This window comes from Phyllostomus hastatus, unplaced genomic scaffold (genome assembly GCF_019186645.2).
Source record: "Phyllostomus hastatus isolate PE091 unplaced genomic scaffold, TTU_PhHast_1.1 phas_scaffold_78, whole genome shotgun sequence".
NCBI lineage: Eukaryota > Metazoa > Chordata > Mammalia > Chiroptera > Phyllostomidae > Phyllostomus > Phyllostomus hastatus.
In genome coordinates, this window is record NW_025334041.1 from 50052467 (window position 1) to 50068713 (window position 16247).

Below are 16247 nucleotides of genomic sequence, written 5' to 3' on the forward strand. Positions count from 1 at the left end.
AACATTACTTACCAATGTACCCCGGATTACAGACACACGCAAGCTGTAAAGTAACAGGATCTTGATAGCAGCCACTGGCAAATTGGCGTCCACTGTCGGGACCATCTGGGCAAGGACAAGGGCGGCAGTGATCTCCTGACCCAATGATGGGATCACCATAGTAACCAGCCAAGCACCTATATCCATCACAAAAGAGAGAGGGCCGTGAACCAGACTTGCAAGAAACCTGCTACAATAAAAAGTCTTGGAAACTGTGTTCTCTGTTTGGGAATGCTCATTCCCCATTCTTCATGTATCCACACGGGACACTTCCCATTAGAGCAGTGGTTCTCAGATGTTAGCTCTAACAAGAATGCCCCAAAAGGGCTCATTATAAATCAGATGGTTGGGCTTCTCCCCTGTTTCTCATTGAGGCAGTCCCAGGTAGTGCTGATGCTGCTGGTCTGGGGATCACACTTGCAGGGCCACTTTACACTCCTGGCATCACCTGGACCCTTTCTCACTCCTCCCTAGAGGAAGACATATGTCTCCCCATGTGCACCCTACTGTCCTATCAGGTGCCTGCCTGCCTGCCTGCCTGCTCAGAGCATTCCAGTTGGCTCCCTCCTTGCATTAAGGAGTATGGGGGCTGGGGGTAGAGCTTGTGGTTATCTGTCTCTGCCTCCACCTAAGAGGCTGACCTGTCAGCAAGCCCCTGGTGTCATGTTCTGTAATCTAGGGTGTACCAGAAATAGAGCTGATAAGGAAGCTCTCTAGCTACATGACTGTTGTGTCCCTCGGGTGGCTTCACACTTGGATAGGGATGAGGGGTGTTTTTTATCAACTCCCAAACCCAGCAGGTCATATCTCCTCTCCTCACAGATAGGGAACCCATGGAGGTTAATGATTTGCAAGGCTTACACACTTATTAGTAATGAGCCAGGGTTTGAATCTAGCCTCCTGACTTTTGGAAAGGAATTCTTTGACATACTGCTTCTCAATGTGAATGACACCTAGATTACTTTTTAACTTCCTATAACATAGGAGCTTAAAGGAATTTGAAGATCATCTAATCTAATCTAGTTATTCTACTCATAGGAGGTTGGATACTTGGAGAGGTGAGAGAACTTACCCCAGGTAATAAAGCAGGTCAGAAGCAAAACTGGGCCTGGAACTCAGGTCTAAGGATTTCCAATTCAGTTTGTTTTTCATGTCCCCCCACCCCTTTTTTAAGGCAGAGGTAATATTTTTTTAAATGGGTGTGGGGAAGGATGAAGAAATAGGAGGGAAAAGTTTTTCAGAGCAGATTAATCATGCGCTGGGGGAATTGGTGGTGATGAAGCAATTTCCTACAATGGTTTTTGAGAAAGTTTTCTAAGTGAAATAAATCCAAATATATCATGACAGAAATTGAGTGTTCGCTTCCTGCCTTCCCCTCTGCTCCCCACTGCAGGAACAATCTGAGCCCAGAGCTTCTTTTTCAATTCATGGGGTTGATACTAATTATCTTGGAAAAAGGAAAAGAATGACAAGGAATTGGCTCAAACTAGACAGCAGAATCCCAAATACTTTAATAAAGTTTTGTCATCCAAACCAGGGCTAAATATCTTCCCTCCTCCCACACCCTCTCTCATTCTCCAGCAATAAATCAAAGTGCTTTTTACAAGTAAAATCCAAGAACAGTCAGAAACACCAACGAAGCCATTCTCACGGAATGTTCTCACAAAGACATTGCTGAGTGTGCCAACTTCGAATAAGCATGTAAACAACCACCTTTGTTTATTGCGTGCCCCTTTTTAATTTGATTTTCTCATCTGTCTCTTTTTCTATAACTTATTTTCCATCTCTCATCAGAAGAATAGAAAACTTAATGCAGAAAACAAAAGATGACACCAATATACTAATTTCTTCCTCTCAATCTGGCATAACTGTTTCCTTGTAGTCTTTCAAATACAGTTTTGTGGTTGGAGGGAATAATTTTTACTCAAAGAAACAATAACTGGAATCTCCAAATTCGTGAACAGCCTCCAGCATGGAGCCAAGACCATACATCTGCCTTCATGAATGCCTCATGCCCTAGCCTAACTGCGTATTCATTTTTATTCACAGTTTCTTTCCTCTGATGAGCAACTTTTGTACTGACTGAAGCAATTTGCTGAAATTTTTAACACAAAAATCCTATATAGAGTAGATGAATATTAAAAAAAATTTATTGACACAGAAGGTGGGATATTAGTACCAAAAAAAGCAGGTTCTAATAGCATGCCTGCCTTTCTTAATTAGTGGTGAATAATGTAAGTTGGCATGTTGTTTTTTCATATATAACTATTTCTTATTGACTGAGCAGGGCTGTGATGTTATCAGAAGCACATTCTATGTCTTATTCTTACCGCATACAGTGCAGTGCTTTGCATCCACAATAATTATCCAGTTCACATTTGCTAACTGGAGAACAGATCTACTTTTGCACATTTTCTATGGTCTCCTGAACACTGCAGCTACATAAAATGTTTCAAAAAAAAGCTATTTAAAATGACTAACCCCACTTGGACTAGGTTTCTACATTGACCAAAATCAGGCATTAACATCTCACAAACCTCACCCTAGGCCAGAACCTGCTGAGATGGAGGTGAAGTCTGCACAGTCTATGGCAGTCACTAGGATGGCTCTCCAAGAGGGCAGATTCACGTCAGCTGTGTTCTCTGACATACCCACAGCCCCAGAACAATGCCTGGCACACGGAAGGTATAAACTAAGTATGTATTAAATGAATGAGTTCCTAGAAGATACTGAAGTGGTCAGAAATGACTGAGCCATCTGGACTGTGGTAGAGATCCATTCTGTGGTTTCTCTAAGCCCCTCTTTGCTCAGCCAAAAAGGATTTCATTCCCTTTGCTTTTAAGAGGCTTCCTCCACGTACCTTTCACAGTTATGGCCCGTGGTGTAGTCCTGGCAGCTCAAGCACTCTCCTGTTACTGAGTCACAGTCATCAGCGTGGCCGTTGCACTGGCATGGCTGGCAACTGGGAAAGCCCCAGTACCCAGGTAAGCACCGGTCACACTGCCGAGTGTACACTCCCTGGAAACAGTGGCACTGGCCAGTGATGGGGTCGCAGAAAGCATTGACAGATCCTTGCAGATGGCACTCACAAGCTGCAGAGATAGGCAACGGAGGAACCTCCTTGAGAGACTCATTAATGCAGACACACCCCTTAGATAAGCACCCTCGTGCCCAGGTCAGGATGCTAGTGGGTTCCTGTGATCGATGTCCAGAGTGAGGCACTGCCTTCAGACTACGGCAACCACACCAGTAGGCTTCAGATCATCTGAATGAGTATATTATAATTCTGATTAACCTACGTTTGCATCCACCGGGGCCGAAGCCAAAGTTTCCAGGAGCACATCTGTCGCAGGTTCTCCCAACCACATTCGGCCGGCACTGGCACTGGCCTCCGTTGGGGTCACAGACGGAGCTTAATGAGCCCTGAGGGTCACACGCACATGCTGCAGGGAAAATAGAGGCCAGAACCTGTGACACAGAACAGCTGCTACCCCCCAGGAATGAGGGCAGCTTGTCACACCTGGCTCTGAACTGGCGCATCCTTTCCCTTGGGCTCTCCCTGACCCTTCCTCCTTTACTACCTAGGCTTTTTCAGAAGTCCCACAGAAAACAATCTCATCCCTATGGAAGCAACAGGAGACAGGATTGGCAGATACAAGCAGCTTCTTTAGGAAGAGGCCATTGAGGTCTTCTCCCTTTGCCTCCAAAGCTTAAATATCACAGGACCTTAAGAGAAGAGCCAGATGACCTCTGGGGGTTGGTCGGGGGGATTTCTCTTTCAAGAGAAAAACACATTTCAGTTCTGTGCTGCTCCTCTGATTCCATCCTCATGGACTTTCCCCCTAGTCACCTGTTGTGTATTTCTTGAATATTGATTGTACTGGCAATGGTGCTCTATCACTGAAATATTCCTTAAAAAATCAATAAATAAAGACAGACTATCACTGAGACACTATTTTCTTTGTGCTGACAGAGTTATAGGGCATGCCTTCCAACATACCTCATGATGCCAAGTGTGCTCTTGGCTCTCAAGAAAGGAGCAGGAGCAGCTGCAGTAATACGTACCCAAGCCTGTCTGGTGTAACAGGGCAGAAATGCTAAAGATTATGTTTCTGCAAACGTCAGTCATCGGCGTTTTCACAACGCTTCTGCTGTTCTCCAGGCATCGGTATCTCTGAAAGGTTTCCCAGGCACTGTTGGTGATGGACCCATCTCCCGAACCTCCCACAGTGAAGAGGTCCAGTGATTTACAGAATGGCATGAGGACAAGCTATGAATAAATGAGAATAGCAAAGTGTTCTTACAGTGGTATCTGGTTCTGGTGTCATCAATTAAAGCCAAGTAAACACCAAAACCCAAAATGCTCTTGACTCTTGAAAAGAAAAAAAGATTAGATTCACTTAATAAATCTTCCCATTCTTAAAATATTCTTGCCAGAAAGAGTTTAGATAGCCCTTACATAGTTTGATGGGCATTTTTTAAAGATTTTATTTACTTATTTTTAAAGATTTTATTTATTTATTTATTTATTTATTTATTTATTTATTTATTTATTTATTTATTTATAGAGAGGGGAAGGGAGGGAGTGAGAGAGGGAGAGAAAGAAATATCAATGTGTGGTTGCCTCCTGCATACCCCCACTGGGGACCTGGCCTGCAACCCACGCATGTGCCCTCACTGGGAATCGAACCAGTAGCCCTTTGGTTCACAAGCTGGCACTCGGCCCACTGATCCACACCAGCCAGGGCTATTTACTTATTTTTAGAGAGAGGGGAAAGGAGGGAGAATGAGTGGGAAAGAAACATCAATGTGTGGTTGCCTTTTGTGTGCCCCCTACTGGGGACCTAACCCACAACTCAGGCATATGCCCTGACTGGGAATCAAACCAGTGACCTTTTGGTTCTCAGGCCAACACTCAATCTACTGAGTCACACCAGCCAGGGCTAGTTTGATGGTTTTTGAAGTGTTATTTTTAAGATACTTCATATTTTCAGAAAGAATCAGCTTGAGTAAATCCTTCCCAGAGGGTGGAGTTTTATTAAAATAAATGAGCAAATCAGCCTTGGAGGTGAAAAAAAAAGAGATTCTGCCTAGCCTCTCAGCATTACCCCTCCACAAACCCTCTGGGAAAGCAGATGAACACTTTCTGCCCAGTCTTCCCTGCTTGTGTCTGAAACGGCCTTGCACTTACTGAATCGATAAGCGTGTAGGGACTCTCCACACCGCTATCGGAGGAGGTGTACTGGGGCAGCTCTAACCTGACTGTGTAGTTCACACCCTTCTCAAAGCACACAGGGCGTGGAAGGACGACGTACCTGCCCCAAAGCAAAACAGAACAACGAAAGACAAACTTTAAGTAACCAATCAATTAATCAAAGTGCTACACAACTCATTCTGAAGGAAGAAAGTCAACAGTCAGTGGTTGTATAGTAACTGTACAACATGCAAGGCAAGATATAATAATAATAATAATAATAATAATAATTTATTAGTTTTATTGAGCTGCAAACCACTGTCACACTGACCTCGAACCAGGTGATAAGGACACCACCTGGTTGTCATCATCAGGAACTGTGTTACCACATCGGCTGCTGGTTGGAATCTTCCCAGGTCGCTGGACCGTGATGACAGCTTTTTCCCAGTGGTCGGGTAGCTAGAATAAGAAACAATCAAGCAAAAGGACCATCTGCACTGGCTCACTACTGCCTGTTAATAAAAGCATCTCCTGATCCATCATTTGCCAAGTTTAAATGGAAAACACTCTCTTGCATTGCCCTTCCCCTCTTACCATTTCCTCTGCTACAGCCCCAGTTCCCCCCGAATACCTTTTCACCTGGACAATGAAACAGCTTCCCAACTGCTCTCCTTGCATCTCCCAAAGTCCCATTACTTCCACTTTAAAACACGACTCAGATCATGACAACCCCCTGCTCAAAGCCCTTCAAAAGCACCCTCTTAAGAGAGAGCCCATGTCCATTTACTGATTTAGCATTTTTCCAGCAGCATGTCTGACCACATCCTATATCCCTCACCTGGCTGTGTAGAATGACTCTCAGAACACTCTCCTCTCCTCTGCTCATGCTATTCCTGACTTCCTCATGTCAAGATCCCATCTGTGTTTAAGGCAAGGCCTACATCTGAGTCTCTTTGAAACATTTCGGCAGCTCCTGGCCCGGCCCAACTGGTGTGAAGCTCTCATCTTCTAGCACTGTTTGTCTTTCTGCTCTTACACTGCCCACCTCCGGCCTTTACTACACTCAGGGTGTGTGCCTGCCCCTGGGCAGTGCAGGCCCTGAGGGCAAGGGGAGGATCTGATACAGGCTCATCCCATATCAGTTCTTGGCAAGGTTAAGTGCCTAACAAGAAATTGCTAAATGTTCCTGAAATTGAATTGAAAAAAAAAATGTACATTGCATGGAGGCTAGAAAGTCAAAGAGAAATTCCTCTATTCCATTGCAACCTTCAAATTTCACAAAAACAAATTTCCCTTAGGTTAGATTCTTCTACCAATATCCTCCCCACCCCCAATAATTCACCAAAGGTTGACCTGTGGTTCACCTGTGGTTCATATCGAATTAGGATGTCGTACTCCATGGAATATGGTATGTTGTCAATGAAAAATTCCAAATAAGCCCCTTCGGGCACTCGGACAAAGCCCGCTCCAGTCCAGGAGGGAATCCGGTCCTGCACATACTGCCGTTCCACTATGGTGACCCCCTGAGGACAAGGACACAGTCTTTATGTTTTATGTGAAATGCAGAAGTCAAAGAAATCTGAGTTCACCCAAAGGTCCAAAAGTGTATATATTATACCTAATTTTTACAGTAACATTTCCGAGTAGATTGAAAACATTTTGAATGTATAAACAGCAAATTGGCTTCTTTTTAGTTTTGTGGTTGAGTTGGTCTCGGGACATTAGAGATGGGACTCAAAGGCTTAGGACAGAGCTTCTATGATGTAACCAGGGCAATGAGCATTCAGGAAGGAAAGAGAACATCCGAATTGCTGTTATCAGCAGGCCTAGGAGTGACGAGGAATTTCCCAGATTTTCTACAAGGTGAGTCCAATATTTAGTGGATTTATTTCTGTCTTCCCCATTGGCACTCCTTTCAGGCTTCAAGTACAAGCGAAGAAGCTTGATATAATCATGCAAGTTCACTGCTGATGGATGTTCAATCATGAACATTCACTACTGATAAGTTCATTGTGACTCACTGAGACTGAAAATTGATCAAGTCGAGCTGCTTAACTCAAGCAAGCATGTGAGTTTGTTCACAGGGGTATATAATACCTGTGATCTATCATCTCCAAAGATCTAGTCCTTCATTCCCTGAATGTACGTGTGTGCAGCTCTCCCCATTAAGAGGTAGCACCTACATTACCCCACCCTCAGATCTGGTCTGGTCTTATGACATGACTAAAAAAAGGTGAAAAAATGACATTCTAGGATTTCTGAGCCCAGATTTTAGGAGACCTGATGGTTTGCTTTCTCCCTGGAAGTAAGAAGTCTCACTATCCTGCCTCTCCCATGCTGTGAGGAAGCCCAAGACAACTGCTTGAAGATGTCATGCAGAGAAAAACAGCATGCTGAAGTGCCAGATATACATTTAAGCCACTAAATTTTGAATGGCTTATTACACAGCAACAGCAAATAGAAACAATATCCTCTCTGAGTAGTTACTATAGAGATCAACAATAATTGTGGAGTGTAAGCGGAGAGAAGAATGAAGAAGAAAAAAATACCCACAAACATCAAATGTCCCAGGGTCTCTGAGTTAATAAGTCTTTGATTTATTTAGCTTTAAACATGGCCGTTCTCAAGTCAGTATGGTCCTGATCCTTACTTTGGGCTGAATGACAAAATATGTCTTAACTGATCTGTTTACAAATGTGTATATGCCATTACCGCTCCCCAAACACTGTGTTACTAACCTGCCAAACACCCACTACTTACAGGCCCAAAGTTGGCTTCCTCTGCTTCATAGATGTAGTGATCCAAGGTGGTAAAGTAGTACCCCGGTTCCACCTCGTTGCACTGACGTCCAATCATGTGGGGTCGGCATATGCACTGGCCCGACTGCGAGGAACAGCTGGAAGGGAGCAGAGCTGGGTCAGCATGGTCACCGCTAATACAGGAACCCACTGGATGCAGTTGTACATTTGCCATTAAATATTACATGGGTAAAATATTCAGGTGTTTTTTTAAAATTTTCTCTAGAAAGTAAGTACTTAGAAAAAATACTGCCTGTGAATTAATTCCAAACTCTGCAATTGAAAGCTCAGCATGACCTGGTCTTTCTCTTTTATCTCCCTTGCCCGGTTTTCACTGTGCTCCATCCACACAATGTTAGGGTTTTCTGTAGATACAACAAACGTTTTTGTTTTGATTTTTTTTTGCTTAGGGTGTTTGCCTTATTTTCCACTGCAACCCCTTTCTTGGGCCCTACACAACTCCTAGAAAGGATAGTTCTAACTTAGCTACCCCAGAGGTGAACAGCAGATTCAAAAGGATAGCACTCAATCCTGCTCACGTTCTCCATTGGGGAGATGACACTGCCACCCGCTGAGTCAGCCACGTCAGAAATGTGGAAGTCAGTCTTCATATTGATCAGACACCACCTTCTGTGATTTCACCTCCTTGCACCTGGTAGTCTCTTCCCCTTTCATGGGCTATGCTTGCCTTTCTTCCTCCTCTCACTCACAGTAAAAGCAGTTACAGTCTTTTAATCAGCATCCTTGTGGCCAATCTTCCAACTTCCCAACCCAAACCACCATGCCCAGAGCTTCCCAAACAAACCTTTCTAAGATGCATTAACCATATCACTTCCGGGCTACAATGGCCTGGGAGCGGTGCAACAGGACTTCCACAATCTGGCCCTTCTCTATCTTTCCACCCTCATCTCTTCCCTCAGCTCTCCAATCACACTAAACTACTTACAATTTCTGAAATGCACTGGGTGATTCAGGACCCCTTGCCTTTGGTTATACTGTTCAGCCTCAACTGCCCTTCTCCCTGATTCACCCAAAAAAGGTCCACCTATTCTTTCCAGAGAGAGCTCACCAATGGCTCCTGCTATGGCATTTCCTGACCATCATCCCACTCCATAGAATGAACTGCCTTCTCTTTCATGCCACCACCTCCTTGCCAAAGAAATGATGTATTCACAACATCTACAACAAAGCTTGTCAGGCAGTAGGTGTTCATTAAAGTTGAGACACTGTAACTTCAAATCCTATTCAAATCCTTTGATTGGTTCCCTCCCTCTACTATTCTGGTGCTTCCCGAGGCTTCAGCTGTTCCTTATCTGTCCTGTTAAGACATTTATTGCCTTCTTTCTAGTAGCATAACTATTGGCAGACCTATCTAAACCCTACTGGCCTATAAACTCCAGGGTCTGGACTGTGCCTTATTCACCTCAGTCAGCCCTGCAGGGCTTGGCCCAGTGCTCGGCATGCAGAGTACACTCAAGCATTGGTTCAACAAATAAGTTTGTGAAGGATAGGAGATTTTGAATTAAAAAATAGGAGATTTAATGTAATAATAAAACTTCAGATCTGGCCAGTGTGGCTCAGTTGATTGAGTGCCAGCCTGCAAACAGAAAGGTTGCTGGTTCAATTTCCAGTCAGGGCACATGCCTGAGTTGTGAGCTGGGTCCCCAGTTGGGGGTGTGCAAGAAGGAACCAATCCATGTCTCTCTTGCACATTGATAGTTCCCTCCCTTTCTCCCTTCCTTCCCCTCTCTCTAAAAATAAGTAAATAAAATCTTTAAAAAAATCTTAAAAAATTAGTCATTACTCTTTTAGGTAATACATGCCTTGGGATAAAATATAATGCATTCATGTTGTTCTCCGTCTGTGTCTTTTTCCTCAGTATCATGACTTCATGTACATGGTAAAACCAAATTACACACCTCATTTTTACTTCATTAAAGTCAAGATGTGGTTTGAAATTGTTACTTTAAACACATTCTCAGACTTCTCTTTTTTTCCTCATCCCAAACTTCATTTTAAAACAAGTACCTAAGTCCCAATGAAGTCTTCTTCCGTATACCATGGAAATCATTTTTATCCTACAGGAATCTGAACACTTAACATCCTGTAGCCAATTCCCTGAGCAGGAAACACTATTCCAGTAAGGACCTAGCCTTCTTTGGGCACAGTCCACCAACAAAAGCCATTTTCAAAAATCCAGGCATCAGACATTACATCATATGGACAAAAGAAAATATTTCCTCCCCAGATGTTTACTGAGGGAACAAATGTCCAAAACACGAACCATTGAAGGAAACAACTTGGTCCTTTATGTGCCCTCCACAGAGAATAAGCAATAAAGCTGAGGAAAAGGACAGTGGGCAGACTCCTGGTGTGGCCTTTTACCTGCTGCCCAATTGTAAAGAAGAAACAGTGCAGGAGAACCCGATCATGTGAAAGGAATTCCCTTAACATCTGCCCTGGCAATCTCTCCTCTTTGCTAGGCATGGCTCCAATTCAACACTTACTCCTTTAGTGAACGCATTCACTTGTGGCTTTACCTGCCCCTGCGCAGATGGCCCTCACACCTATGGCTCCTAGCACCCATTCAGCTGTGCTTTGGTGAGACACTTCCATCCAGGAACAGGGCATTTCCATGGTTTGTCCACCTGTCATCTCTAATTCATCTTGTTGCCAACTGCTTGTCGCTTCTCACACTGACTTCTTATCTTCAGTTCTGCTATTTCTGTCAGCAGATTTAAAACTCTGCTGATATGGTAGGTAAGACATAAACTTCCCTTTCCTTTATCCTCAATATCCAAGTCTTATTTAAAGATGTTTCTCAACTTAGTTTCCCCTCACTGTCACTGCCACTATCCTCATGCAGTGTGCCATCATTCTATACCGCTGCTGTAACAAACTTACAAACTGACCTCTTGAGCTAGATCTTCCCTCCCCCTGCCCAGCCCATCCTGCCTACACTGCTGAACCAATTTTCCCATAGCATTGCTTTCATCATTTCACAAAAATCCACAACTGTTTCTACTTATTATATCAAGTTATGCTGTCCCTGCCTGGTTTCCAGCGGCATCTAGAACCCATGCTTCTTATTGTGGTGTCCGCCTTTTGCTTTCAGATTAGCCATCCTCCTTATACTCCTCCACAAATATTTACTGAGCAAATATTGGCCCTGGAAGCTGTGCTTCCTGGTGTTAATACTCTCACATTTTGGCCCATTGTCAACTTTCTTCTGAATCTATCCTTACTTCCTTAGTAAAGTCTATTGTTTCTGCTAAATGATAAGGAGAAAGAAAAATGAGGGAAAAATAGTCCTTGTTGTAAGGAACTTATAATCTAATTTGGAAGATAAATAATAAAGCAATTGACCAGTACAACAAATCAAAATGTTGTAAATACCTATACTGAACTACGAGCAATGTACTATGGGTTACAGGGGTGTCCAACCTGCAGCCCATGGGCCATATGCAACTCAGCATGGCTATGAATGCGGCCCAACACAAAATCATAAATTTACTTAAAACAGTATGAGATTTTTTTGTGATTATGTGTCAGAATGTATTTAACATGTGGCCTAAGACAACTCTTCTTCTTCCAGTGTGGCCCAGAGATGCCAAAAGGTTGGACACCCCTGGAGAGAAAAGCATTGTTTGTCCAATTAAGAGCAACATCATAGAGAATGGCAAGAAATACTTCAGGTGATGAGAACCAGAGGTCTGCAACCAAGGCTACTATATCCAGCAAGTCTCTCAATCAAGATAGAAGGCCAAATAAGAAGCTTCCCAGACAAAAGAAGTCTAAAAGAATACACCTTCACCAAACCAGCTCTGCAAGAGATTCTAAAGGGACTGCTTTAAGGAAGGGAAGAAAAAGAGAGAGAGAGAGAGAGAAAGGAACACACGTACATAAAAGACAATGAATAAGTACCTATCAATAATAACCTTAAACATAAATGGATTAAATGCTCCAATCAAAAGACACAGAATAGCTGAATGGATAAGAAAAAATGACCCACATATCTGCTGTCTACAAGAGACCCACCTCAGGATAAAAGACCTACACAGGCTGAAAGTGAAGGGCTGGAAACAAATCTTCCAAGCAAATGGACAGGGAAAAAAAAGCCCGGGGTAGCAATACTCATATCAGACAAAACAGACTTCCAAAAAAGGTCCATAAAGAGAGACCCAGAAGGTCACTTCATAATACTCAAGGGAAGAATCCACCAAGAAGACATAAATATTGTAAATATATATGCACCCAACATAGGAGCACACAAATACATAAAGAAAATCTTAGAGGACTTCAAGAAAGATATGGACAGCAACACAATTATAGTGGGAGATTTTAACACCCCACTATCAAAAATGGACAGATCTTCTAAACAAAAATATCAACAAAGATATTGTGGCATTGAACAATACCCTTGATGAAATGGACTTTACTGATGTATACAGAGCCCTCCATCCAAAAGAAGCTAAATATACATTCTTTTCAAATGTACATGGAACATTCTCAAAGATAGACCACATGATAGGACACAAAACAAGCCTCAACAATTTCAAGAAAATAGAAATCATACCAAGCATATTCTGGGACCACAAGGGACTGAAGCTAGAAACCAACTCGAAGGAAAAAAACCAAAAACACTCAAAATCATGGAGATTAAATAGCATGCTATTAAACAATGAATGGGTCAAGAATGATATTAGGGAAGAAATCAAAAGGTTTCTGGAAACAAATGAAAACGAACTCACAACAACCCAAAACTTATGGGACACAGCCATAAGAGTCAATTTTTGAGTACATGAAGCTTGCTCAATGAATTCATCATGTTCTCTCTGGGAAAGTTCAGGGACAAAGAAACATCTGCCTGTTCTTTGAGCAATCACTCACACTATCTACACCAGATGTTCTGAGTCTGATCCAGTAACCAACAGAGTTTTCGTCTCTGTTGGTAACCAACAGAGACCAAAACTCTCTTTGAATCAAAGGTAGTTCATTAAACTTCCAAAAATTTAACATCTTGTCAAACATGTATTATGATAATTTCTGGTAGAGCTTCATGTCTCATCTCTTCAAGGAATACCAACGTATTTAAGTAACTACAAGTTACTATATGTAATTTTCATTAATAGGCTTGGAAATGGAAAAATAAAAGAAGAAAATGAAAAGATTCTTTACACAAATCAAAATGGGAGTTCCTTTTTCATCTTTTACATTGCTGAAAAAATGTTTGATAATACCAAATGCTGGTGGGAATAGAGAAAGAAGTACTTGTACAACCAGTTGGTAGAAAAATAAATTAGCACAACCCTTCTGCAGAACAACCTGACATCCACTTTGACTTCAAAGTTCCATCACTGGGAACCTAATCTGCAGATGCATCTAACACTCATCAAGATATATCATATCTACAAGGATATTCACTGCAACATTTTTAAAAAGCAAAAAGACTGGAAATAAATCATGGCACTTTCACATGACAATACAAAACAGGGCAGATGAACACACTCAGATGTGAAAAAGATCTCTAGATAAAAAGAACAAGTTGCAGAATTGTGTACATAACATCTATTACTTTGATTTTTAAAAAATGTCAGTAAAACAAAGTGGGAAATCATGGACTATTTTTTTTGTACTTGACTGTTTAAAAAAATAAAACCTAACATGTTATTTTAAAAGCAATGAGAAGAAATTGTAATTTTTAACATGTATTCTGAGCACTATTATTAATTTCTACGGAGATAGAAGGAATTGCTAACAGTGGGGCTTCTAGGTAGTAGAACTTGGGTAAAGAAAGGGTAGGATAGCTGTCTGAACTGTTTGAGATTTTTGGAACTATGCTTGTACATTGTTCCCATAATTTACAAGAATATTAGAAATAAAAGCACAAAAACAAGGAATAGCAACACCATTAAAACCAAGAAACACAAGCCCTGGCTGGCATAGCTCAGTGGATTGAGCGCGGGCTATGAACCAAAGTGTCACAGGTTTGGTTCCCAGTCAGGGCACATGCCTGGGTTGCAGGCCATGGCCCCCAGCAACTGCACATTGATGGTTCTCTCTCTCTCTCTCTCCCTCCCTTCCCTCTCTAAAAAATAAATAAATAAATAAAATCTTAAAAAAAAACAAAAACAAGAAACACAAACATACTAGAAAAATGTCAAAGTTATATAACTCTTTGAAAGCATTGAGACCACAGGTAAAAGTGACTATCAGGATTCAAACCAAAGGTGAACATTCTCTGCATATGTTCTTCAGAGACTGAATGTCACTCCTCCGGGGGATCATGAGGGCCTCCCTGGGTGACGGAGTACAAGAGTGCGAGTGAAGCCCCACTCACCTATTGTTTAAGGCTCCCCCAATGTCACAGTCACAAGGTCGACATCCATCCAAATCATTGCTTAAGCCCCAGTGCTCTGGCTGCAGAACAAAAGAAACAATGCAGCCTAAGTGGGTTCCTGTAATTACAGAATAGACTCAGCAAGAAGCAAGTTATGGCATGTTTTGGTTGTTCCACCAAATGTTCACTTGCACTGTGAAAGAAGAAAGCCTACAAAAGAAATGAGTACAAATATTCTGAAATAAGGACACCCAAACTGCAAGTCAATGGGGTCAAACAGGGTGTCACATAATTGTGTGGTAGGCCAGATCTGAGCAGTGTCTTTGCCCTGCAAATAGCTTGCGTCCAATAATTACCATGAGAAGGGAGCAAAGATGATAATTTTCTTCAGTAGAATTGCTCCAGCAGTAAGAGAGTTTTGGCAAATATCTGGTAGGCCTTTAAATTTTTCCTAAGTTCAGTCTGTCATAAACTCCAGAAAGCAAGCTTTTTAAGGATTTGTTTATGTGGAAACATAGTCTAAAAAGCTAGAACTATTTTCACAAGGGAATGTTGAGGAGATCGCTATATGCTGAACCCCTGGAGAGGGAGATAAAAAGAAATGGCACAGCATCTATATACCAGGGGAAAAGAGCTTTTTGTGCCTCCACAGGCACACATTTCCTAATGAGCAGGTAGGGACCAGGTTCACCACTCAAATCAGACTTTCAAAAATTTACTTCAAGAATCTAACAGGATATAGACACTATGCATATTCAGTGATCATAAATATAGTTTGGGTTCAGTAGACCTCTTCTCCCAAATTATAAAAACAATCACAAAAATGTTATAAAAGATATAAAATAATTTTTTAAAATTACTCTCATAATTATTCCACCTGGAATCACTGCAGCGAACTTATTGGTGTATTTCTTTCCAGATTTTTTCTTGATGAATTTTTTTACTATGTAACCAAGATACTACTCATATCCTGAGTTCTTTTTATATCACCATAAGCATTTCCTCACATTACTGTTGTTTTCAGTGGCAACCAAATGTCACACTGTATAGAGCCCCAACTGTACTCAACTATTTTCTCCCACCATTGCTTCTAAGTTTTTTTGCAATGATTAATAAAAGATACAATAATTTATTGGGTGATCACTTCATTAGGTGTATAAATGTCTAAACACTCTGTTGTACACCTGAAACTAATATAATATTGTATGGCAACTGTAATTGAAAAATAATGTTTAAAAAGATAATAATTCCTCCTTTGTGAAATGTCTACTCATGTTTTGTAACATTTACATATAAGGGTGATGATAAAATCTCTATCATAGGGAAAAGCATTCTCTGTTAAAACTTGTCATATCCACAAGCTAACCATCCCATGCAATTAGGATTTACCTACCTGACACTGGTCACAATGCTGTCCTGTCACCAGACGCTTACAGTAGCAGTAACCACTCTCGGAGTCACAAGGATTCCCACCAGGGATTGTTCCCAGAGGATTGCAAGCACAAGCTTTATTGATGATAAAACAAAGTAAAGAAACATAAACCAAGTGAGTCTTAAGCAGCTGTCTGGGTTTAGACTGCAAAGTAGAATGGGGCTTATGCACATCTGAAAACTCCCAAATTTTGTAACAAATGCACTTACATTTACAACCAAATGGATCTTCGGCACTTAAGCCATAGAAACCTTCTTTGCATATATCACAGTGTTCTCCTTCGACATACAATTTACATCGACACTGACCAGCAATGAGGCCAGCAGAAAAATCTGTGTAACTGTCACAGATTCCCCCATTCTGAGAACCAGCTGGGTCACAGGTACATGCTAAAAAGAATGAAAAGCACCAGGTTTGTATAAATACATACATATATTTCCCTTC

At 41.7% G+C, this 16247-nt stretch overlaps 1 protein-coding gene across 2 annotated transcripts in view; it reads right to left on the reverse strand.

Annotated features, from left to right (window-relative positions):
- LAMB1 (laminin subunit beta 1) overlaps nucleotides 1–16247 on the reverse strand; it is a 64923-nt gene that overhangs the window by 27185 nt on the left and 21491 nt on the right. For both annotated transcript variants that reach the window (XM_045827525.1, XM_045827526.1), the window contains 11 exons: nucleotides 16013–16192; nucleotides 15765–15877; nucleotides 14372–14451; nucleotides 7994–8129; nucleotides 6598–6756; nucleotides 5565–5692; nucleotides 5231–5354; nucleotides 4105–4309; nucleotides 3339–3482; nucleotides 2900–3131; nucleotides 13–176 (listed from right to left, as the gene is read on the reverse strand). In XM_045827525.1, the coding sequence (XP_045683481.1) occupies nucleotides 13–176; nucleotides 2900–3131; nucleotides 3339–3482; nucleotides 4105–4309; nucleotides 5231–5354; nucleotides 5565–5692; nucleotides 6598–6756; nucleotides 7994–8129; nucleotides 14372–14451; nucleotides 15765–15877; nucleotides 16013–16192 (1665 nt within the window). The remainder of the gene's footprint in view (nucleotides 1–12; nucleotides 177–2899; nucleotides 3132–3338; nucleotides 3483–4104; nucleotides 4310–5230; nucleotides 5355–5564; nucleotides 5693–6597; nucleotides 6757–7993; nucleotides 8130–14371; nucleotides 14452–15764; nucleotides 15878–16012; nucleotides 16193–16247) is intronic.